This window comes from Cygnus atratus, chromosome 26 (genome assembly GCF_013377495.2).
Source record: "Cygnus atratus isolate AKBS03 ecotype Queensland, Australia chromosome 26, CAtr_DNAZoo_HiC_assembly, whole genome shotgun sequence".
Classification (NCBI taxonomy): Eukaryota; Metazoa; Chordata; class Aves; order Anseriformes; family Anatidae; genus Cygnus; species Cygnus atratus.
Window position 1 is genome coordinate 5,027,559 of NC_066387.1, and position 23,727 is coordinate 5,051,285.

The following is a 23,727-nucleotide window of genomic DNA, read 5'->3' on the forward strand; positions in this document are numbered from 1 at the left end:
TGAGCTTTGAAATGGTTTTACTGAGACCTTTGGCTAGTGTGGCTCCAATTGGTGTGGTCAAACTCAGCCAGAAATTTAGTTTGGAAGGTCACGGGGAAGAGAACAGAAAAGTCCAGAGCCAGCTCTGCAGCTGCACTATGTGTAGAAGATGATCTCTGGGATTTGTCCATCCTCCACAGAAGTGCCGTTGTTATTCCCAGCCGCGTAGCAGAACGTAAAGCAGGTTTTGGCTCCTGTTGTTGGTGATTCATGGATCACTTTGCGCAGTCCTTTGGTTCCATAGTGGGAATCTGGACCCTGCAATGGTTACAGAAGACGAGAAGAACAAATCAAGACAGAGATCGCAGCCCTGCTGGACCCTGCTGCCCAGGTACGCTCCACCCAAAGCAATGAGCTTTGGAAGTCTCAGCACCTCCCTTTTCTTTCTGCTTCTTTAGATATTTTGAGCACAGTTCTCATCTCTATCAGAGCTTAACACTGCATTTAACCAGATCTCAACAGTTCATTAACAACTTTTTTAAGCCAGTGCAGACGGGCTCTGGATTACACGCATACAGAACTGACAGTTTATCTGTGTGCATCAAGAAAAAAATCCCCTCGCTTCATCACTAATACAGCTTGTTAATTACTGTACACTTACTAGACAAGTTAAAAACCAACTCTGAATGCTGATGGTCAGTGTGCACATTGCACCACCAGGTGAAGGTCTCCAGAGGAAGCCTTCAAAACTAAACTCACCTCACTGAAACACGCAGAGAGAGTAAGAACCACATTGCACTGAAGAAGCCTGCTTTCACCTATACTTATAAGCCTCTCTTCTATCCATGCTGCCCCACTACAGTACCTTTAGAGTAGCACATGCTGTATAGTTGACGTTGGGTAAAATCTCAACAGGTTCCTTGAACATGACCCGGAAAGTGTTTGATGATCCATCACAACTGAACCCCGTGTCATTCTGCCCCAGGACCGTGTTACTGTCTGTGTGGATGATCTGCAAGAGATGTGTTAACTTTTAATCCGTACAGTTAGTTGAAAGCTGCCCTGCACATCAGAATCGGCACTAGTGCAGGCGCGCCCCCTCTGAACCGCACTGGATCTGAGGGACTCGGTAGTTTGACCAGTTCCACCACAGCTTTAGAGCCCTGTTGCGACTGCACTATCCCCTTGCTTGTGCCATCACACACTGAACAACAGCGGGCTTGCATCCCGGAAAACCCAAGACAAAGACATTCCCCTCTTTACCCTGAAGCGTGGCGCAGCACTGCAGGTGGCTGTTTGCTTAGACCTTCACTTCCTTTTAGCCTCCAAGAGCTCAGAGGCACTAGAAAGAGACCCTGGCAGTTTAGGAAGCACAGACGGACTGTGCTTGTCACATCAGCTGTGTTGGGGTAACTTTCCTGGGGGCAATTGCTCTCACAGGATCCAGACTCAGGCGTGTTACTTACGTACATCCAGAACAATGTGCACAAGACTTGTATAAGACAAAGTCTTTCAAACAGCTTTTAATGGACTTCAGACAGCTGTGTCAAAAAACAAGCTCCCTAAGTCCTACTCGCCATCTCAAACAGGTGCACACTGGCACTGCACAGGCCCAGCACACTCACTGCAATTGTTTTCTTCTCTTCCCTTGCTGAACTGTGACTGCTCCGCTGCATTTGTACAGCCTGGAGCAAAAGTACAAATGGTAATGCGATACCCGACCACTGCTGCAGAATCAGCCTGCCTGCTTGATGTAGGAAAACGTGCATGGCTTTTCTCAAACTGTTTCACAACTCTCCTGGACGTATTTTCAAAGGCCGTGAACAGACTTGGGGAGATACTGCAGTGGTGCGTGCAATGGGAGGCTGCATCAAATTGAGAGCAATAATCCCTCTTATCCCCAGTGCCCCATCTGGCCCACACTACATCTGCCAACCACCCTATCTATAAAACAAATGCAGTCCCTTCCAAGTTAAGATTGTTGCATACTCACTAAAACGTGTAAAGTAGTCCCCACAGTAGCAACGATTTTTGACGTAGTACAAAGAATTACCTGTATATTTACTTGGTAATCCGTTGGCCCATGTATGGATCCGTATAATCCAAACCCAACTACAAATATCCTTTTGTTTACTGAGAACCTGCAGGAACAGATCACGTAAGTCAGACCAACTTACCACTCCTGTACTGAAACAGTACGATGATGAAGCACAAGTATCTTCACTCACTTTAATTTCATATCTACTATTTAATCAAGCACATACTGCAGTTTCAAGTGCAACTCTTACTAATAACTGAAATCCTTTACAGAAACCATAACTTGTAAGCTTACATCTTGGACTGTCCTAATGGGCCAGCAAGTAAATTTGTTTGCTCATGTAAAATGCAAAGCTGCATCATCCCATCACTGGGCTTCGGAGTCCAGCTCAGAAGCACCTTGAGGTTGCAGTATGATGTCAGCATCCAAAAACACCAGCCAGGCAAAGGCAGAGTAGCCTGCAGAGCGTGGAATAGCGCCCACCTCACAGCAGCAACAGTCTTTCAAGCAAGGTAACAGCAAAGACCACTTACAGTGTCATTAGGTATTTCACTGCTAAGCACTGGAGGAGAACTGTTAATGTGCTTTTGAGCATTGGCTGGATATAGCTGCAGGGTAGCAGCTAACTGCACTCAAGATTTACCCAAGAGTAGAAAATAAGAGTCAATAGCTCCTGAATGCAAGAATCCCTGCCGCCTAAGACATTAAGGGCAAGGATATTCACCCCCCTGTTCAACTCTTATCTTCTCAGCTAGCAGAAAGCCTCAGTGGCTGCCGAACTGCCAGCATCCTTTCTTCACCTGCCCACCAATTCTTTCAGCCCTGTGTATTCCAAGGACAAACACTGTGGCAAGCCAGAAGCCACTGTACTGCCCCCTGCACAAAATATTCAGTACTGAATCACACACAGGCCTGGCTGAAGACGGACAGACCCTGATGCTGTCAGCAGCTGTGCATAAAGTCAAATACGAGACCTCTGAATGCTAGACCTCAGAGCAGTAAATGTTTGGAGCTAGCAGCTCTTCCAACTGGATCTCTGGGCCAATCTGGACCCTTCCAGAAGGCTGACAGCACTATTGATATGCGAGGGAACCACCAATGAAGAACCTTGAGGTTTTTAAAGAATTGTATTCATGCAAGTTCCCTTTTCCCCCAAGACAAGGAACAACCTGGAAACAACCAAGGCTTTCGGGATACTTCCTGTCTTGCTCTAACCACTTGGACACTCAAGGCTTGCAAACCACCACCACTTGCCATGCCATGCTACGTCTCTGTCACCATGGCTGGACTTTGCTGTTTCTCTCCCAGTTTAGGTATAAACAAACTAGATGTTAGCGGAAAGGCAGGCGCAGCAAGCATTTTCATTCTAATCCCTCCCTCAAACAGGCAAGATTAAGGGGCTTCAACAAACCACGTTTACACTTAGGATACAGCAGGGAGCTGACCTGATGGAGCACTGGTTAGTCAACATACCCAGGCACAGGAGGAGGCTGTAAGCTGCCTGGCGACCAACCGCTACATGCCCATACAGCTGCAGGAAGCCATTTGAAAAGGAGACAGATAAATCCACCAAGAGGCCTGTGCTCGAGGGCCACAATTGCTGCAAACCTTTGCCAATACAGAAGCAAAGTGGCAGCCTGCAGCTGCACATGCAGGTTAATGCGTCTGGTGAGGCTTTTGCCCAGCAAAACGCTTTCTCTTTGTGATTTGCATGAGGGTTCATGTGGCAGTCAGGGTCTAGCACATAACCTTGCAGGTTTAGGTCTAGAGTAGGCTGAAAGCTCAGTAAACATGAATCTATCAGCAGCAGAATTAGCAGAGAAGCTGACCTTATCCTGTCACTAGTCCCACTGTACCCCCAGCGGCTCTCCACCTGCTGGAAACGGCTGATGCTGCACTCCTTCCCCCGCAGGCAGCAGCGTGGTCGGTCGATGAACTCCACCCGTGGCTTTGGGTTCACTGTGAAGTGGAGGAACAGGCTCACCACCTCCCGGTCCGTGAGGATTCCCGACTGGGCAGGCCCTGCAGAGAAGCACGAAAACCATGAGGTGGTCAGCCTTCACAAGCTGAAAGGGATACTCGCGAGATTTCAGGGGTAGGAGGCACACATGACTTGCAAACGAGAGCATCAGAAACGGGATTTCACTGGCATGTCCAGAAATTAAGCCTCAGACAGAAAGCGCTGCCTGCCTTTTATTTGCAGGGTAGCAGTGGGCTGCGGAGCCTCTCTGCAGAGTACATACGTGATACTGCAATTAAGAGCACAGCTCCACAGAGCCAAAACGCATTTGGCTAAAAGGGATGGTTTAAAAACAATCATTCGGCTAATCCTTCCTCCATCCCCTCAGGATATGATAATACAGATAAGAGGGATTTTCATACATCTACACTGGTATTTTATAATATTAATGTTAAGACACCATGGGAGCCCATGAGGGGTAATGGGAGGGAATCTCACCTGGCCACCATCAACTTAGAAAGAGGAATATTTTTCAGTTGAGACAAAGGTGGTTCAGTTCCTGCACTGCTTTGAATCCCTCCCTTCCTGGGGCATTTGAACTCTGCTTTTTTTTTTTTTTTTTTTTTTTTTTAAAAAAAGAAGATTCTTTGCCTGCTTTTGTAAAACCTAGAAGAAACACTAGGGATTTTTAGCGTGAACTGAGACATTCTCATCTTTGCTCCAGTAACTAGATGTTTATTCCAAAGAGATGTTAAATCCAAGCTTTGGAAACAACTCCAAATACTTTCAGAAGTGGAACTGGGTAAAAATTAGTCCATATCTCAATTCCTTTAGCAAATAGTAAAAAGTTGCTCTGCACCTCTATTTGTGAGAGGCTTTCAACGCAAAGACCACTGGTGCATGGTGGAGAACTGAGTGTTCTGTAACATGGAAAGCAAAGCCTAGCTACTTTTTGGTCCAATGTGACTTGTAGTTGGTTAAATTCAGCAAGATGTGAAAACTGGGCCCAGCTGCATACTCCTGGCCGGTAGACATAACGTGGCCCAAGACTGCAATAGGTACAGATGAAAAAATTAAAGGAAGAAGGCTGTAAACAGATGCATGAGCTTGTGGATACTTTGCTCAGCAAAAATTAACCATCACTGATCAAGTCTAAACGTATCCTGTGCTGCTGCAATGCAATTCTCAAATGTTTCAAATTACTTGCTTAAAGGGGGAGTGACACATTTACCAGTTAAAACGTCTTCATGCAAAACTCCACGTTCAATACAGATTATACCATAAGCGGGTGAAACCACCACCCATACCATGCCTTTCCCCTCCCCTCCCCTCTTGGGAGTGAGCAGCAGAGGGGAGCCATTTCCCTCTCCTTCCTCTGCTGGGGTCACCAAGGAAGTCCCTCAAACACTAAGGACGAAGCTGAAGCAATCCCAAGGTAGGAGCTTGTTGAAGGGACAGCTGACCTGTGCAAGCACTCAGGTTTGGTGTATTGGAGTTTTGTTTGTTCATCTTTCAGATTGAAGTGGATGGAGAAAACTTGAAAAGTTTCTCTCAAAGCAAGAAGACAGATCAAAGATCCCAGTCCAACAAACAGCTGTGACAGCCAGTATAGGGTGGGGGCATTCCCCACTCCAAGGCTTCAACCCAAATATGCCAGAATTAACACATTCCTCCCACTGAGATAGATTTACACGAGATCTGAAGAGAGGATTGAAACAAAAATTCACAGCTCAGTACACGTAATTACCCTGCCTTAACACCATCCAGGAGGATGCTCTCTTCCATCAAGCCAGACTGCGAGCCTCTGACCCTGCTGCAAGCTGCTGTTTGGCACAACATGCAATGCAGGAACAGAACGTGCTATGTTTTCACTGAGTGCCAACACAAAGGAAAAAGCTACTAACTTCGGATGAGCAGATCCCTGTCTCCCTGACCAAGCTGTTTCTGAAGAGATTCATGTCCCTAAATCCACACCACTGCTGTGACAGGCAAATAAAGTGAGGGCCAAGTTTTAAGCGCAGATTTACTTTACTAATATCCCTCTTCATCTAGAAAGATGCACATTAACTATCAATCAGCTGATGCCATCTTTGCCTAAAGAAGAAATTCACAAAGAAAATGGCTTCACTGACTCCTGCTTCTTTGTACAGGTAACTGTAGCATAAAAGAAGTTTCAGCTTTGAAAATGGTTCCATGGTGTCTTTTAGCATGAAAAATGTTTAAGCCAATTGCCAGTTTTCAATCCCTGAAGAACCGCCAGAGCATGAAGTCAAAAGACAACAGGCAATGAAAACAAAACTCAAAAAATCTTTAGTCAAAATTGTTAAATGCATTAGACATCTTTTAGACCAAGATCCTACTGTAAACCTGAAAAACAATTTGAGAAAAACTAAATACCACCAACCCTTCAGCTCAAAGAACATTTTAAAAGTTTTTCTTGTTATGAGGCTCTGCTCTGAATGGTATCAGTAAAACATGGACAACATCACCACTGGATTAGAGGCAACAGCGAACAGAGGGTGAGGAAACGTCCTCTTCTCTCTTGGGGAACAGGCTACAATCAACAGCAACTATTTGCAACACCATTTGCTTTGTGTAGGTTATATGGTTGGAAACGAATGCATGTGAACCCATTTATATCTCAGCTGAATGAGAAAGTAATCATGTGAACATACTGTGAAAACAAATGAGGAGGTATGATCCTACTTGCACCTGAGGGAGCACCTTTAAAAACAAGATGATCATGGGTGGAAACAGCATTTACACAGCAGATTCTGTAGGTCAGTGTGAATGGGGAATAATCTCAAGTTTAAGTTACTACAGAACACACAGCAAAAAATCCACTTTCATGTACTTAGTCCTCTGTAGTTCAGAGGTAGCAAAGACCAGGGCTGCCAGAAACGCCTTTGTTCAGTTACCTGCTGCAAACTCCTCAATAGTCATCAATGGGAAGCGGATAAGAGAAAGCGCTTTGCCCAGTACTTTCCGCTTGTTCTCTGGAATCACCTGAAGTTGCTGCCGTTGACACTCAGCCTCTGACCAGCGAACCACTGCATTAAACAAACGAACCTCCCGGATCCCCAAGGTATCCCTCTCCAGCACCGCAACCAGGGTGTCTGCAAGGCAGGACAGACAGGGACAACTTTAGGCACTAACCCGAATGACCCGGTTTTACCTAGTCACAACTACCACATGTACAGCCAAAACAAGTGAAAGAGAAGCAGTTGAAAAAACAGCATCTCCCAAAAGTGCTGCCTGCAACCTATAAGGAAGATATATCTGCATATTCCATAAGCAAGTAACTCACCGGAGCAGCAAATAGTGCCCATTTATTTGGTATGTTAATGCAAGTGCAGTAGAATAAATTGCAACTTACTTGATGTGAAATTTGGATGAAGCAAGCAGCACACAAGCCAGAAGGTTACCTGCGTCTTACCTCCATATTCCATTTCATTAGAAGAAGGTTAAAGTCTGAATTTTAATGTCTATTAACTGTGCCCAGCAAGTTTGGCTACTGCATACGATAATTAAAATAACCAGTTCTTGCTTCCAAAAGCGCAACACCTTTTTAACTCCAAAACCTGACGAAGACTCAGGGAACACGGCCAACTCCACAAAAGAGGGCAAGTTACACCCACCCAAAACCTGCCAACATCAACAGAGGAAACAGGCTTTGTATCATGCCCAGAAAAATCAAGTTGCACCAAAGTAAGCAGATTCCAGGATATTTCTGCAAGTGAGCATGCTCTTTTGCAAATGCTTCGTCTCTAGCCATTTAGTGCCAGGGACTGTTCGTTCAACAGATTAATCCAGAACAGCAAAGCTACAAAAGAAAAGCACCAAGTATTAACCTGTAATAACTTTAGAGCTTAGCCTGTTATGAAAGCCTGCAGAAGACGGAGGAAAAAACGCTTACCTAGATCAATGTCTGTAAACCCCTCTGCATTGATGGCATCTGATGTGTTCTTGTCTATGTTCTCTAGGCAAAGGCTGGCCAGCTGAGGCTCATCAAAAAGTCTTGCCTAGTAATGAAGAAGCAATCATTAACACAAAAGGTATTTTAAAATTTACCCTGGGTAAGGACGCTCCCCACTCCCCCAGAGCCCATCTTCATTAGCAGTACTTTGCCTGACTGCATCACGAATTCACTGGGCTGCAGCAGTCTTTCACAAGCATTTAAGCATGACAAGGCAAACACTAGAAAAAAAAAATCTGCATTTGGCATCTGTTCTGTTTTAGCTGTGCATGTCTTCAGGCACGTCTTTGTTTCAACATCACGTCAGTTAACACGACTGTAGTGCTTTTGAGCACCATACTGACCATGTCAGCTGAACACGGGTAATTTTTACTACATCATTTTTATATTTAGAAGACAGCTTTGCCCAATGACTCCAGGCCTGCTCGCTCTAAGGATATGAAGAGGTGGCTTACTCTGTAAGAACATAGTCACACTCATCTCATGTATTAGCAAAATGCCTTAACAGGCACACAGCTCCATCCCAGAGACGCACAAAACCCTGCAGGGTAGGCAGCCTGCTTAGTGCATTTGCTTATTTTTACACAGAAACATCCACTCCGATCTAGTTACCTTGAAGAACTCCCCCCAAAATAGGGTACTAGTCCAAACCAAATCTGTACGCAGCTCGGAGAGTTGCTCAGGATCTCTGTACCCGAAGTCCTAATATTTCACTCCCCACCTCAGATCCCCCCTCTCCGAGACCACAAAGGCACGTTATCATCCCTGTGCCTAGCAGAAGCAAAAGCAAGGTGGGAACACACAAAAGGCACCAGGATGACTTCTTATCTCCAGTGCTTTGTCTTTGCTATTTAGGAAGGGACCATCTTTGCACGACACCTAACATTACAGAGCCACAATACTCGGGGACTTGAACCGCCACAGGTAAGGTTTAAAACCTGTGTTTTGGGCTGGGAATTCAGTCACTCACAGAGGCTCCGACCCTTGGGCATCTTCTGCTTCACCCTTGTTCACGGGCTGTAGAGTTCAGCAGAGTCCACCTTCGACGTTGAGACCTCAAGCACAAAGAGCTGAAACATCTCAGGGTTGTGATGGGCCAGGGAAGTCTCACCAGTTGTCCCCTGCTCCTGGGGCTGGAGGCCTGCCAGTGCCTCGCGCTCTTGGCATCCAAGAGCTGCGACTGACTCAGACTTTACTACTGGAGTGGCTCTCTTCTGACATGTGAAGGACTTACATTACAGTCATGGAGTTCTCCCCCAGAGCTCCTTCAGGCAAGCTATTACGTCTTGTTGATCAGAATGACATTTGCGTGTACATCTGGCATGAAACTGCACCGTGTTCACTATGAGACACAATCGATTAGGAAGGCTGTTTGTTACTTATATTTCTGCCAGAGATTAGCAGTTGCTTGAAACACCATTACTGTCGTAGTTGCCAACCCACAGGATTTAGCAAGGATATATGCAAAAGAGTTTTGGGATCTTAGGCTCTACAATCAGCTGTCCACAATCTTAAGCCTGTTGGGAAGTGTTTTGTACAAGATACATCTCAAATCTCAAGTCTGTAATTGACAGATCTGTTGCAAGAAACAGAGGCTGATTTTCACACTGAAAGACCAGATCTCAGAGTCTCTTGATAACAGACTCACTGAGTGAGGAGCCTCATGCAGCCTATCACTGAGATACGCTTCTGAAAGAATTCCAGCCTCAGACATTTAAGAGACTCAGTATATCGTGACAGCAAACATACAGTGGATATGAATCATCAGTAATAATTAATCATAATCAATAAGCCCTAAGCTAATTTCACAAAGCAAAAGGAAGCAGGAAGGCCTGTCCCCATCCAGCATTTCAGCTGCCCCAGCACAGCTGACAGCGCCAGGCACTATCTTGGTTTTGATACATGAAAAACTAGTACCCCTTCTTGCTTTGCCAAAGGAACTTTGTGAATTGTAAAGAAGTTACTGCAAACCTAAATGCTATCTTGCCATACCTGAGATGTCAGGTTGTAGAGGGACACCACGCCACAAAATCGCTACATAAGGAATACCACCAGTTTACGTGTCTAATTTTCATCAGGTGATGGTGAGCACAGGATGCCTCTTCAAAACTGAAGTCAGTAGGAGAGATCGCTTCTCAGCTTTTGGATAACAGCTCCCGATCTTTCAGATTTCAGGCTGCAGAGCCCAAAGATCAAGACCGCTGCAGCCAAAGAGTTACAATTGTCCCACGGTGAATCAGATGGGAGTGCAAATTTGGCTACCATTACCCAAGCAAGAACCTTTAAATCTTAAACCTTTCCCATGAAGCGGAATGTGGCTCCCCCATGTATCAGAGGCTGCCTCACCCATTTATGGCATGTGGAAAAGAGCCAAGTTTTTTTAAAGAAAAAAAAACATTTGTTAAAAGAGACAGTATTTTACACTCAAGCATTAGACATTTAATGCAGCAAAAGCTGAATCCTCAGCAGCCAAGAGTATCTACAATGGCAGTGTAAAGTAGAACCACTTTGAGAACCTGATCCAAATATTTAAACTCATATAAAATCCCAGCCTAATCACAGCAAACAAGCAAAGAGCTCAGCTGCTCTGAGCCAACACTGCTTCAGGCTTTGCAAAAAAAACTGCAGGGGGACACTGCCACTGATGCAGTAACTACAGTCACAGCCTGAAAGACGCTTATACTCCGGAAAAGGAGGAAAAGAGCCGGCAGCCAGCTATACTGGGCAAGGGAGGACAACCTCTCAGAGCCAGACCACTTCAGTGCACTGGTTCCCAACTCAGGGCATCTGCGAAGACTCTTCTGCAGGGTTTCTTTAACATCAAAAATCACAGCAGCTTTCCTGAGCAGGCTGATCAGAAACAGTTCTCCAGAGCTAGTCAAAAGTACGTCCATTCCCTAAAGGAAAAACTCAGCGCCCACAATGCATGTTTGGTTCGTGTTCCTACACCACCCAGAAGAGGGTGTCCCTGGCAATGTGACAGATGCTGCAATGCACAGGTGACGGCATGGCTACACCGTGGAAGTCACTGGTATGTCATCAGCTGTTAGCAGAGAGGGTGGCAGGGATCAGAAAGAAAAAAAATGAAGCCAAGGAACAGGAAGGATAGTGATGCTAGATTAATCAACCTGAGTGCAAACCTGATCTTCTCCAAAATAAGCAGAAGCAGTAAACACTGGCTTCCAGTTTGCTACTTAGAAGAGTCGAACGCAAAGAGACCAGTCCAACCCCCAGATAAGAGGGAAGGGCACACAGAGATGCAGTCGACCTGAGTCGAGAAACACAGTTGTACTGCAACTCCATACCTGCATGCCTCCTGTACGGCAACAGGGTTAGCTGGAGCAGGCTGAGGAAGAGATTACTTTGTTATCTCTAACAGGTAGTGGCCATTTCCTCTCCTATGAAAATTAGCCAACCAAAGCGCTCTTGAAGGAGTTGCATTGTCTTTTATCCCCATTCTAGGGGAAACTATTGCAAAACAGCCCTTCAAAGAATGTCTGGCCAGTTAGATGAAGTAAGCTTTGCACGGAGAGAGTCCTGAACCCGAACAAGTGAAAATCCTCTCATTTCACTTTTCTTCTTGGCAGATGAAGTTTTTCCATCCTGTTAATTTCTTCCCCAGTTCACACATTGGATGGAATCTCCTGCCACACCAAAACAAAAAGCAGAGCTGAAATGGCAGCAACACTTGCTGTATTTTATTGTTCCTTATACGAACCTGCTCATCAGCACTACGTTCCTGTAAGAAAAATCAGAAAGCACAAGACACAGAACTGCTCCGTTTTGGACAACCAACTCTCTAACACTCAGAAAACTTCTAATTTTCTTATTCTGATGGACGCCACTCAAGAAATTTAATCCAAATGACTGCAAGCTCACCTGTGTTAACAGCATGAATGCATTGTCTGCTCGGAGGTTTTTTTTAAGAAATTCCACACAATGAGCTTCCAGGGCTGGAACCGCATATTTTTTAGCTGTGTAAAGCGTTGTCATAACAGTCTCTGGTCCGATTTGAACTTCGTCTGAATAAAGAAATCTGAAAGCACACAAACAAACATTGCTCTGATGTAGCCAGTAAGATAACGAGGTATAAAAAAAATCCCTTGCAGTTCATAAAAGCTTATTTGTTCTTCTGCCCATCAGCCTGGCCCCATTTTTTGAGAGATGGAACAGTTTTTACATCCTTCCCACTGACTCTAGTTTGTTTTTTTTAAACAAGCAAACAAAAATAGCCTCGAGTTGTGCCAGGGAGGTTTAGGTTGGGTATTAGGGGAAATGTCTTTACCGAAAGGGTTGTGCAGCACTGGAACAGGCTGCCCAGGAAAATGGTTGAGCCACCATCCCTGGAGGTCTTCAAGAAACGTGGAGATGTAGAACCTAGCAGCGTGGTTTAGTGGTGGACTTGGCAACACTAGGTTAAAGGTTGGACTGGATGATCTTAGAGGTCTTCTCCAACCTGACTGATTTTATGATTCTATGAAAAAACACTCCTTACGGCATAACTTTTAATGAATAAAACAGAACGAATATCTGTTCTAGCAACTCAAACTGCCTCACATCCCACAGCCAGTGAGCTGCTTAGCCAGCCACTTACACTGGACTAGAGCATTCTCTGGCCAAGTGCAGCCTGTGAATTAAAATTTTCAACTGTTCAGTTAGACTAAACAAGGACAAAAATTAAATTCTGCCTGCCTACTTCAAAAGAGAGGCTCCATTATTTTAGTTCCAATTCAAAAGTTATCAGAAGCAACCAAACACATACATCTACTGCAGATGAGAGATGTTTTACCCATGTGCCACTTCCCCTCATCCCTCCACTTCATATGCTAAATCTTTGTTAAAACAGTTTTGCTCCATTATACAGGTGTTAAAATACAGCAAGAAATATAACTTAGGCATAAAGCAAGAGTTAATTACGATGAAAAACAAGGACTGCCACACTGCTAGCAAAGCATCAGCCTTCACAGTTAGGCCAAAACAAGGACACACATTCATACCGCATGGAAAAACAAAGGTCTTCATAGGAAGCCTGCCCGAGCCTCCTCATACCCAAGCATGCTGATTAGAGACAACAGGAACTGACAGGCTGAATTCAGTAAAAACAGTTACACATTTGATGTCAGTCCTAATCCCATGCAGAGTTTTTGTTTACTGTTTTTCCTTTAACCAGTCAAGCATTTGCCGATCAGGGTCTGAAAGGCACCAAGCAGGCTTTAAGCACAGACACGTAGCATTAAGCCTGTTAGCAGGGCTTGGCGTTCCTGTTCCACGGGAGATTTTGGAAACTCCAGCCATTTCTTCTCCTGCATTTCTCCAGTGGCCGGGGGAGACACAAGAGCACGTCGTGCTGCAGCTGGTCCTGCAGGCTTCGCGCAGCTACAGGGCTGCTCTCCTGCAGGGACTGGCTGCAGCACGGCCACAGAGCTCCTGGTCCTCCAGCAACAGTGAGGGTCAGGATGCAGCTCCGGGATGCAGAAACAGAGGGGTTTGGAGGACAGGGACCGCTCTCAGTGCCACCGAAAGCAGGTTTTTGTGTCGCTTTAGAGCATCCGTTAATAACGGCATCAAGCCACTGGCTCACAAACGTGTTTTGCACACATCCCTTCACCAGTTCTACTTTCACTACACAACCCTGTTTATTACAAGCTTAAAAGAACGTATTTGTGCAAAAAACAACTAGTTCCATTTACTGCAATGACTACATTAGTAACTATTTTTACCGTAGTTTAAACTGTACGCTAAGTGGGATAAGAAGAGATGCTCAAACTGTGAAAAAGCGCAGCATAGTTTAAAAGAAGATTCAGACTGTGACCTCAGAAAATCAAAATGGTTCTTTTGGTTACCATTTAAAAAAAAAAGGGGAAAAAAAAAAAGAAAAAAGGATCTCTTGCAGTTACAGCAGACCTGTTAAAGGCTCCTAGCCCACAAACACAACCTGGTGCCCAGAAGGGGCCTTGTGCTGAGCGTTCAGGATGGGCAGTTTGTCTCTTGATCCTGCAGCATTAGGTCATGATCCGGACCAAGTCCAGAGACATATATAAGGAGCAGCTTCCACTTTGGATCAGCATTTTGAGGGACTGGTAGAGCTTGGTAAGCTTCCTACAGGAACAACACCCACGCCTCCTTTGGCACTTTTAAACAATGAGCTTAGTTCAGTTCTAGATTTAAGCACCTAAGATATCACTGGACTACAGGCACAACTGCTGTAGCATTACTGCAAGCTTTAGAGTCACTGTGGCAATCCACACAATATTTCTCTTACAAAATATAAACATTTCTGTTGAAATCCACTGAAACAGATCATCTTAGTCCTTTCAGATGACTGTTCTCTTCCAAGATCATCCTGTTCTTTTTATGTGACTGTTGAAATTTCAATACTGGCAGGGTAACAACCCGATTTGCCTCTAATTCGCTCGATATTTTAGCCTTGCTAAGTTTTAAAGACAGATGCTAACTCTGTACTCCACAGAGATGCTCAGAGACAAGCTGCTAAAGAGTCATATGCCAGTTGAAGGGATTCCCCATGTGCCGGTGTCTGGTTTAAAATGAGCCAAAGGGGAGGGGGCTATGGGCTCCCTGTTATTTCTGGCCTATCATCCTACAAAGATCAACTCTAAAACCTTCTAAGATAGCACAGTCATGACCTAAGCACTTTTTGAAGGTAAAGCAAAAAGTGTGCCAAAGCTATATATAATTATTGTTCCCAATAGGAAGCAAGCAGGGAACATGTCAAGAGCATGGTATTGGAAACCCCGGGAAGTAGGTTACAAAAATCCTATAGAAATGGGACAATGACTTTCCAGCATACATTCAGGATTGCTGCTGGATGTTATATGGCACCAGCCAAGCTTAAAGAAATCAGTGAATAGGACGTTACAGCCCCTTCCTCCTCCTTCCCCCAGCACGCAGACTGACAATACATGTTGGAAATGGAAATTCAAAACCGGCTCTCCAAAAGAGGAATAAAGCATGCTCAGGGGGAGATACCACACAGAATGTCTGACACTGATTTCACACCCTCGCTTACCTGTTATAACTTGCTCATATGCCCATAAGCTGAGCTCCAAATATTTGTAACTTACGGTGTTCTAAGAAGATTACTTTTCCCCACTTCTTTCTAACAGCATTTGGATCAAATCAAACCAATTCATTTGCAAAAAAAACGTTGAGACACTGTCTAAGCAGGTATCAACTTTACCGAAAGGGCCGGCATGTGAACTTAAGCCAACTGCCCGTCAGAACCCCTCCCTATCACTGCATTTTCATGGCCGAACTATATACAACTACATATTTACCAAACTAAGTTTATTTTTGCCCATACTGCAGATCAGCAGCGGGAGGGCGTAATCATTTAATGGCTGGTAAACCTAAAGATGCAGCGAGTCAGATACTTTTGTGCAGCAGCTAATCTAGACTTTTACCCAGGAAAAGGGAGATTTAGCACCAGCATTTAAACACCCTCAAACAGATCAACAAAGAGGCATTTTACTTCGAAGCATAACGATCTCCACTTCACAAAATGGTTCACTGCTTTCATTGAAAATACCCTTCTCTACAATAAATCTGTTCATTCCGGTTACGCTGTGTGTTAGAAACAGCAGCTTACTTCAGCAAAGCTAGGAAGGCAGCAGGCTCCACATCAGGCAGCTCAATCTCTGTAGATGTTGTGGCCATTCCACCATTAAACATTGCATCGAAGACTGCACTGCCCACAGCCAGCACAAATCTGAAATTAAAAAAATAAACAAAAAGCTCACGTTAAACCATACTCGCTTGCAAAAAAAAAAAAAGATCCCAGGCTAGTTGCTGTTCCCCAAGGCCTCCCCCAGGGAGGGCAAATCGCTCATAGTGGTAAAGCAAAAATGTTTTGCAAGAGAAGGGAGTGTCAGACTTCCCTTCATTTACTGAGAAAACACCAAAGTTGCAAAGAACTTCATTCTGAGCCCAGTCGCGGTATACAACATTGCAATGGTTCACCAAAGACAAGATTTTGTGCGTCGTGGAACAGAATATACGTGGCTGCTTTACAAAACCCTTGTAGGAGCCTACGGCCGCTTGTGAGGTTGAGAAATTAAGAAACAGCAACTTAAGGAATTCAAGTTCTTCCAGCGAATAGAGCCCAAGACTTGGTGCGGTTCCCCACAGTCACGGACAGAAAATATTTACAGAAAACTTGTCACTACACATTACCCACCTCCTCACGTCTCCCCAGAGAATCCTTGATTACAGCAGCACGCGCAAACCGCGCCAGCAGCGTCCACGGAGCCGTGGGCACCAAACCTGCTCCTCACTCAGCCTAGAGGGCAGGCAGACCCTGACGGGAAGCAAACCTGTGCCATGAGGTGCCTGCAAACCCTCTACACGCTGCTGTGAGTTTACATGGCGATTAACAGAGGAAGGCATTTTTATCAGCCCTAAAGAAATAGGAAGCGAGAATTCCCACAAAACAGATTTGAGACCAAAAATAATCTTTCGGCCCTCCCATGTAAACAAGATGATTTCCCTCACTGATAAACACCAACTCCTGTTTTAGGAGGAGCCACGGAGCTGCTGAGAGGCCTGTGTATATCTAAGCTACTGCCTCCGTGCCTTAGAAAAGCACTTCTGAGAACTCCCATTGTTTGAAAACTCAGAGACGAGTTTTTCCCAGGAAAACCAGCTTGTTCCTGGTGGCTGCAACCACGCAGCTCCCTGAAGTTAAATAAAGCAAGGGCCACGAAGGTCCACCTCAGCAGCCCCCACCTGGCCGATGAGAATAGGGACATGGAGGAGACGAGAGTGTAGAAGCGATGACTCCGACCACTTCCAGCTATAAGGAAGAAAATTCAGCAGCTCTCGCTGCAGCAGAGTTTGAAGCATGCTTCAAGGAGAGAAGTATCTGGAACTGGGGGCAGAAAACCGTACGTGACAGAAGGCACGAGACAGAAACCTCCGATACTCAGGCTCCAAGGAAAAGCCCATCACTACAGAGGAGCTTTGGTTAGATTTTACCATGGTAGGAAGTGACACAGAAGCTCTTCTTCTTTTCCCCTCTCCACATTTTATTTAAAATTTTTCATTTTCTCACTTTTCACTCTGCCCCCGTTCAGAGCAGACCTTCCATAGACACAACAGGGAGAAGCGCTGTAGACGTGCCAGGCTTGTTTGCTGTGATGGGCTGCTTGGCTGACGAGCTGGGTTGTATTGTTTCTAATTGGGTAAGAGAGCTAGGGACAAACCACACTGGTTTAAAAAAAAATATATGCACATGCATATTTCTATCAAACAATTCCCAAGAAAAATGTCAAGAACAAATAAGAAACCTCGTTCACAATACTAGGACTGCCAGATGAAACAAAACTCCTTGTTTTTACAAAAGCAGTGATGGTGGCAAGACAGTTGCTGGCATTATTTGCTACAAAAAAAAATAACATAAATAAATTGCACTCCAAAATTTTCACTTTCATAGCCAGCATAGTCTACATCCTCAATTAGCGGAGAGCCTTCAGAAGCATTCTGAAAAGGGCACTCATTTGAAAGAAGCTGTCCAATCCTTGCTTCCATTTTGCTCAGTGACAAGTCAGCTTGATTTTTTTCACACTGCTGAACCCTAAAGGGATCCCAGTAGGTGCCAGAAAGATGCACAGCACTCTGAAAAACTGCAAGACTACAGCTTTTGGAGTTTCCTTAAAACATTAAAGGGACACCACTAAGGTAAGAAAATCCCTCTCTCTTCTTGGCATCTCCTTACTCTTGCTAAAATGAACACTTAAACCTATTCTGAAGACTCTCCAGGAAAAGAAGGAATGTGCAACACGTTCACATTTGTTTCCCCAGCTGTGCAGGTCTGCAAAAGAGAGAGCTGGGTTTGTTTTGGAGGGGAGAAACAATTATGCCAAACTGGCAGAGTAATAGAGATGTGATAGTTTTTTTCTCCTATTTTCTGAAGCACTGTAGCAACCAGCGCACCGCAGGGCTCTCCCCTGACCCTAAGGAGCGCTGCCTGATGCAATTATGCAAGTCTCCAAAGGGAACTGCAGGTACCCTAAGCTCCCCGTAGTGCCCCAGCTTTGCCAAAGAAAGAATCCAAACATTGAGTGTTATTTTTAAACAAGTGTGGTAGCAAAACAAAGTGAGCTACTGAAAAGATGCAGAGAAATGAGCAGAAGCTGAGCAAAACAACTAAGAAAGCAACATCTGATTCCTCATCATTTCCCCTGCACACATAAGAATCAAAGTAAACTGGCTTCCAGCAATAAAAGCAGAGTCAAAGGAGCTTGGATGAGATGAATAATTTGACTGTCTTCACAAAGATCCAAAGCTGACTCCGAAGACTTTTGGAAGCCTGCAAGAAAACATCTTCATTACTCTGTTTACAGCTTCCTACCCACCAGTTTTTTTTACTGCTTCCTTGCTCACCTTGGTATCTCCACTTGTCACCTCCTTAACTTGTATACCCAACAGTCCTGCCCCCTTTGCAGGCACTTACAGTTCAAAATGAACCATTTGAGAACCATGACTATCCCACCACTGCATACCACCTCCCTGGTCCATCCACTCCACTGCGGAGAAATCTTAAAATACCTGTATCAGAAGAGCTGACACGGGAACAGAGCAACACATGATGTGAGGGAGCTCTGCAAAGCCCTAGGTGACAAGAAGCTAATGAACAACGATCGCTTGCTGCATCCTTCCAGCACAAGGAGCAGAGCCACCAGGTGAAATGAGGTCCAAAGACCCCAAGGAGAAGCCCTTCAAAACACACCTCCGGGAGCCGGGCAGTAGTACAGCCCACCACGCGATGCTGCAGGCACGACAAGTTTATACACATCCAAGAAAAGACGGGACAAGCTCAGAAGGGAAATGCCTGGAAGAAGCTTCCAAAAAAACTCAGCCTGTCTCCGAGCTGTGATTCTCCCAGGCTGAAGCATACACAGGGGTGCATCGCCATACACTTGCCCCGTTCCATTTTGGGCCATGTTTTCTGTCCAATTAATAAGTATAATCACCCCATCCGTGCAGCTCCCGGCCGACAAGGTTTAGATGTTTCTAATCTCACTGATGTTGCGCATGATGCAGCCAGTCTGGAATAGGGCAAAAAAAAAAACAAACAACTTCCATCTTACTGTCGAGCATAATCAATGCATCGATCTTGGCCACGTTGCCATCAAGTGGCATCAAAACAGCCTGCTCAGTCTGATGTTTGTTAGCCTTGGAATCAAAAAACATACGGCTGTTCTGCCTCCTTCACGGCTGATTCGGCAGCAAGAGGGAACAGGCTAATGGCGTGGAGACCAAGCTTGCTCCAGGGTATGCAAACAATTTCCACAGGGTCTGGAGCCTCTTGAAAAGAGGATGCCTGATCTTCTCAGGGCTGTGGATGCTTCCCAGGACAGATGCTTGGATAGAAGACCCTTCAGTCAAGCCCAGCACAGCCACTTATGCTATCTGTCTGCAAAGACAGCTTTCAGTTACAGCATCACAGTTTGCTCTTGGTGAGGTATCTGTCCCCTGTTTCTAGAGCTTTATAAGAACTGCTGAACTTGCCAGGCTCTCTTAAAAGCACCTAAACATACAGCTACGGTGCTCTTGGAAGCTCCTGCCTGCCACCACCACACGAGGACATCGCCACCTGTGACCCGCAATCGCTCGGCATTATGCCACGCAGCTCCCCGCACCTACAGCCACGCCATCCCTGCCTTTCTGAGGAACCCGATGAGAGAAGAGCTGAGCTATCATCACGTCCAGCTCTTAGATTAATTGTGCTAACCAGGTTACTGCCAAAGCCGACAATTTGTACCACGCCATATTAAAGACCACAAGTTTCAGGGTTTAAAATAAGATATTGCAGACCATTCCTCAAGGCATCACCAGCCACTGTTCAAGAACCCTATTTAGGGCGTGCTCCTACTGTACCCACTCTTTATACCTGGCCTGGTCCGAAACCAGATTGTAGAAATACTTACCTGTTAATTGTGCACTATTTCAGGCACCTAGCATCAAAGTACATCACCTGCCCTCGCCCGCTGAAACAATACGGTGCCTCTCAAATTAAATTCATTGTTGCTTTGCAACTCAATTCCAGCACAAAATATCTTTTGCTGTTAGGCTGCTGTGGGAGAGCTGAGCACAGAAGGGGTCTGGGCGGTTTTATTTTAAGCTCTCTGTTTCTGAAATAACCACAGTACTTCATGAATCATCAGGATATCCCAACTGTAATATCATACAGGCAAGTTTCACTAAAATCTATATAATCCGTAAGTGGGATGTCACAGCATGACACACTCTATTCTATCTTCACCACTCAGAGTTCCAGATGGATTTCAGAGCAATTAAGCAACGTTTCACTTTGGGGCTATTTTTTTTTCTTTAGCTTCATTTATTTTCCACTTATTTCTGGCTGAACATTGCCCCTCCCTATCTAGCAACCCTAGTTTTCAGGACAGGAGCAAGCATACTCAAATACTAATTAAGCTCCAAATTATCAAGTGCAGAACTGACACCCTCAACATTCAAACTAGCCCAGAACAAGTGTGCTTCAAACAGAAAAAGAGGAAAAAAGGGAAATCTCAAGGGAAAACTTCCAGGTGCACAAGCACATATGAGAAAAGCGATAGCCTGAAATTGCTTGGAGGGAGGCTCCCTTTGCCAAGCACAGCTTCTGAGCACACTGACAAGCCCTCCCCCATCCCCAATTAAAACAGGTCCTGCCCTCAAGTGAAAGACTCCTGCATTTGCTGTTTGTACATCTGAGCAAACCAGAAGGTACTCCCTGAAGCAGGGATTGTGAGTGACATGCAGCAGTTCCGTTACAAATCGAAGGAGCTGCCCCAAGAAGCCGCTGAATGTCAATCAGCCACATCCAGTCTGAATTACCCAGGTGGGGACAATTCCCCAGCTTTTCAGCAAGCAGTAAGCTCCGAGCTGCAAATTCTGAAATGGCAGCTTGGCCTTAAGCATTTATGAACATACACAGGTTTCCTCCTGTCCAGATGTCATTCTCAGTACAGCTCTTTCAGAATCGCAGGTTTGTTTTGCAGTGGCGATTACCTTCCAAAATACAGGGCTTCAGCAACAATTCAATACCTTGTATTTTTTAAGCCAAATTTCTGCCACAACATTTTCCTTCTCAAATCATTGCTCTCTTCCTTCCATTCTCACTGCTCTCACAAATCCCTTTCTCCATTGACAAAACATCCCTCCTTTCCTCCATAACCCACACAAACAAGGACTGCTTCCGAGTGAAATCCAGGGGTCCGTTTGTCCCTGCTGCCCCTCTCTCTGCCGGCCGCTCTGCCAACGGACCTCTGTCCCACCTACCCCTCAGGGGAAAACACAGCCGGACACCAGACCCTGTCCTCTGATGTGGCAAGCGTAGGAAGGAACACTAAATCAATCCGAGGGTTCAGAGAGGTTTGATGCAACACCGGGCAGCCCAACTGAGGAGCAGTCACCTCTAAGCACGGACATGCAGCCAGGAACATGTGAAAGACCAACGCACGGGGCCCGCGGGTGGGATCCAGTGTGCCACAGGCCTGGTGATGCCGGCTCCATCTGGGGGGTGGTGCTGGGGGCTGCAGCAGCGCAGAGCTGGGCCCGGCCACCGCAGCACCACAGAGAACACGTCCCTGAGCTCGGTTACCCGACCCCTGCATTTGCTTTCAGGAGAGAGGATCCCTGTAAACCCCCCCGAGACACATTGCTCCCCAAAAGGTGCCCCAGAAGCTCCACAGCAAACCCAACCCGCCCCCCAGCACAGCCCACGATCCCTGAGGAGCCCCCCAGGGCCCCCAGCACAGGCTGCAGCACAGAGGGGGCATCCACCCCCAAAACCCACGGCTTGGCCTGGCCTCGCGGGGCCTGGGTGTCCCCCCCAGAGCCTATTATCCTCCCCCAAATCCCTTCTGGGTCACCTGGGCCCCCTCCAGGGCCTACCTGTGTCTGCCCCCCAAACCTTGCTGGGTCACCTGGGTCCCCTCCCCAGGGCCTATTACCCTCCCCCCCAGAAACCCTGCTGGGTCACCTGGGTCCCCTCCAGAGCCTATTATGCCCCCCCCAAACTCTGCTCGGTCACCTGCCCCCCCCCCCCCCGGGCCTATTATACCCCCCAAAATACTGCTGGAACATCTGGGTCCCCCCCCCAGGGCTTACTGTCCCCCCCCCCCCCAAACCCCTGTTGGGTCACCTGGGTCCCCTCCAGAACCTATCATTCCTTCCCCAAAAAACCCTGCTGGGTCATCTAGGTGCCCCACACGGCCTGCCTGTGTCCCCCAAACCCTTCTGGGTCACCTGGGTCCCCCCCCACATCCCATTACCCCCTAAAACCAACCTGGGACACCTGGGTCCCCAGGCCCGGGGCACCCTCAGGGGCTACACATTCCACTCCCCCCCCCCCCCCCCCCCCGGCCGGGTCCCCCTCCGGCCCTGCCGCCCCCCATCGCAGCCCCAGCGCCGCGTCCCCACGCCCCCACCTGTGGGCCGGGATGCGCTGCGAGCCGCGGCCCTTCCCCACCAGGAAGTGGACGTCGCTCAGCACCTCGTTGTTGAAGAGGAAGGCGAAGCGCTCCTGCACCGTCGGCTTCGTCGCCTGCCAGTTATACACCGGCTCCCGCTGCAGCGCCCCGCCGGGGCCGCCCGCCCCCCCGGCTCCCCCGGTGCCCCCCACCGCAGCCGCAGCAGCGGCCGCCGCCGCCACCGGAGCCGCCGCCGCCGCCGGGCCCCCCGCGCCGCCTCCGCCGCCCGCCGCCGGGTTGGCGGCGCCGCACTGGTTGTAGGTGAGGCCGGGCGGCGACGCCGGGGGGGCGCCGTTGGTGCAAGCGGCGGCGGCGGCGCCGTTGCCCGGTGGCGGCGGCGGCGGCTGCGGGCAGGAGGAGGAGAGGCCCCCGGGGCCCCCGCCGCTCCCACCGGCCGCCATTTTGTGCGGCGGAGGCGCAGCAGCGGGCGGCGCGGGGCGGCGCTGCAGCAGCACCAGCACCAGGAGCGGCGGGCGGGACACGGCGGCGGCGGCGGCGGCGGGCGGGAGGGGGGCGGCGATGGTGATGGCGGCGGCGGCGGTGGCGGGACCGGCAGCGGGGCCGGAGGGGCCGCGGCTGCTGCTGATGCAGAGAGCCGGGCAGCAGCGGCGCATGGATGGGGCACGGAGCCGCCGCCGGCCGGGCCACGGGGCGGAGGGGGGGGAGCGGAGGCGGCGGAGGCAGCGGCGCGGGGCGGGGAGAGGAGAGGGGAGGGGAGGGGAGGGCGGCGGCGGCGGTGGTGGCGGGAGGGGCCCCGGCGGGCAGGCCCGGGAGGGGGCTGGCGCTGAGGGGTGGGAGGGTAGGTCTGAGCGGGCAGGGGGGGCAGGTCTGAGGGGGTAGGGGGCAGTCCTGGGGCGAGGGGGCAGTGCTGAGGAACGTGGGGGGCAGTTCTGGAGCGAGGGGGGCAATTCTGAGGGGGCGAGGGGGGTCTGGAGTGAGGGGCGGTTCTGAGGGGTCAGGAGGCGGATCTGGAGTGAGGGGGCAATTCTGAGGGGGTAGGGGGCAACTCTGAGGGGTCATGGGGCATTTCTAGAGCAGGGGGCAGTTCTGAGGGGCCAGGGGGCAGTTCTGGAGTGAGGGGGCAATACTGAAGGGCCAGGGGGTGGTTCTGGAGTGAGGGAGCGGTTCTGAGGGGGCAGTTCTGAGGGATGTGGGGGACAGTTCTGGAGTGAGGGGGACAGTTCTGAGGGGTGTGATCCCCCGGGGGGGCATTCTGGGTGTATGAAGGGCTGGGCGGTCTCCACCAGGGGATGAGGAATGGGGGCAGCCCCACAAGGGGGCA

At 47.9% G+C, this 23,727-nt stretch overlaps 1 protein-coding gene across 1 annotated transcript; it reads right to left on the bottom strand.

Annotated features, from left to right (window-relative positions):
• Window positions 1-23,059, bottom strand: BTBD2 (BTB domain containing 2). Its single transcript, XM_035569652.1, has 9 exons — window positions 22,404-23,059; window positions 15,560-15,679; window positions 11,833-11,989; window positions 7,894-7,999; window positions 6,896-7,093; window positions 3,847-4,039; window positions 2,033-2,120; window positions 845-991; window positions 1-297 (listed from the first exon to the last, which is right to left on the bottom strand). Exons 1-9 carry the CDS (start codon window positions 23,057-23,059, stop codon window positions 136-138), a joined length of 1,827 nt encoding a protein of 608 aa, XP_035425545.1. The 3' UTR covers window positions 1-135.
• Between the last annotated feature and the right edge of the window lie 668 nt (window positions 23,060-23,727).

Coding starts and splice junctions, on each gene's coding strand:
- BTBD2 (XM_035569652.1), bottom strand. CDS start 23,059: ATGCGCCGCTGCTGCCCGGCTCTCTGCATCAGCAGCAGCCGCGGCCCC. Junction 2,121..3,846: donor GGGACTAGTGACAGGATAAG/GTCAGCTTCTCT, acceptor CTGTTCCTGCAG/GTTCTCAGTAAACAAAAGGA. Junction 298..844: donor CAGCATGTGCTACTCTAAAG/GTACTGTAGTGG, acceptor TAACCATTGCAG/GGTCCAGATTCCCACTATGG.